Genomic DNA, 1,577 nt, shown 5'->3' with positions numbered 1-1,577 from the left:
GGGACAGCGCAGAGCCCAAGCGATGCTGGGGGAAAATCCTGCCGTGGCTGGACTGGCCTTGAGGGCTTGTTAACAGCTGCTTGACTGGGAAGGATAAAATACAGGAGTAATGAAAAACAGAGAAGCCCCTGGATTGCCTGAAGGGTACCTGAAGAGATGTGGATCCTGGAATCCAATCTCAGCCTGAGTAAGCGCTGAAAGGTGCCCTCAGAGCCAACACGCCTCCAGCACGAGGTGAGGAAGACAAGTGTAACGACAAGATTTAAAGCTTGCGGGAAACCAAAGTGGATTTCAGGAGAGAACTGCTTTTAAAGCGTCTCTTTCCTCGACTTACTAACAGAGAGAGGAAAAAAGGTGCCTGTGGACCGCAGCCCAGTGCTAACGCTGCATGTTGGGCACCACACACACCCTTGTGGCCAAACCGTGGTGTCAGTCAGTCCTTCTGCATCCATGCAAGGGATGGCCTCTCCGTAGGAAGGCACACAACCGCCTGCTGCGCTACCAGACTCGGCCACTGCCCGACACGACGGTCGTTTAACACTGCTATAAAATACGGGGGTTTATGGCCACTCACCAATGCCCATAATGGAAGGGTCGCAGCCGGCCGAGTGATAGGCTACGATTCGCGCCAGAGGAGTGAGGCTGTGCTTCTTAAGCGCCGATTCGCTGGCGATGATGACGGCGCCGGCTCCGTCGCACACACCCTTGCCACAGGAGAGAAAAGCGGGTGTTTTAGTGGAGGAAATACAGACCAAGCAAAAAAAAGTGAAAATGTCAAAAAATTAGTCAAGCAGAGGCATCCAGCTGCAGAATTAGAAATCATTTTTGTCAGGAGACACCGCTGGGGGGGCTCAGTGAGACATAAACGTGAAATTTGGAGAACCTCAGAGGTGTCGCCGGCATGAGCTGAGGTGTTGACGTACTCACTGAAGCATTCCCAGCAGTGACCGTCCCATCCTTTTTGAAGACAGTCGGCAGTTTGGCCAGCTGTTCCAGCGTGGTCTGGGGTTTTGGGTGCTCATCCTTTTGCACAGTTTCCTTCCCCTTTTTCGTTTTCACTTCAATCGGTGCCATCTCGGCATTAAAGTAACCAGCATCAGAAGCTGCGACCGCAAAAAAGAGAATAAAATACCACGATGATTCCTCCGAGAGGAGCAGCTGTTAAAAAGCACCATCAGTAGAATCTAAAAGCATGCTCGGAGCTTTGCTCCTTACGTTCACCTTTGGGTTGCAATGCAAGATCCAGGATGACCAAACTGGCGTTTGGCCAACCATCCTACCCACCCACTGACTGTTCAAGGAAGAGGTTTTTTGCTAAGGCAGAAATGTTTGATGCTGAGGGTGGTGAGCCCCTGGCCCAGGCTGCCCTGAGAGGTGGGAGCAGCCCCATCGCTGGCCCCATGGCAGGTCAGGTTGGCCCTTGGGGCTCTGAGCCCCCTGCTCTGGGTGCAGATGTCCCTGCTCCCTGCAGGGGGTTGGGCTGGATGGGCTTGGAAGGTTCCTTCCCACCCAACCCATTCCATATTCAACACTGGGGAGGCCACATCTCTAATCCTGGGTTCAGTTCTGGCCCCTCA

General features: G+C 53.3%; 1 protein-coding gene across 1 annotated transcript in view; it reads right to left on the bottom strand.

Annotated features, from left to right (window-relative positions):
* Window positions 1-1,103, bottom strand: part of ACAA2 (acetyl-CoA acyltransferase 2) — a gene marked incomplete at its 5' end in the record, with an annotated part of 3,507 nt that extends 2,404 nt beyond the window's left edge. The window contains 2 exons of the mRNA XM_010140189.1: window positions 575-704; window positions 928-1,103. Of these exons, the coding sequence (XP_010138491.1) occupies window positions 575-704; window positions 928-1,103 (306 nt within the window). The remainder of the gene's footprint in view (window positions 1-574; window positions 705-927) is intronic.
* Between the last annotated feature and the right edge of the window lie 474 nt (window positions 1,104-1,577).

Source organism: Buceros rhinoceros, unplaced genomic scaffold (genome assembly GCF_000710305.1).
Source record: "Buceros rhinoceros silvestris isolate BGI_N320 unplaced genomic scaffold, ASM71030v1 scaffold12357, whole genome shotgun sequence".
NCBI classification, from domain to species: Eukaryota; Metazoa; Chordata; class Aves; order Bucerotiformes; family Bucerotidae; genus Buceros; species Buceros rhinoceros.
This window is presented reverse-complemented; position numbering and strand designations above follow the sequence as displayed.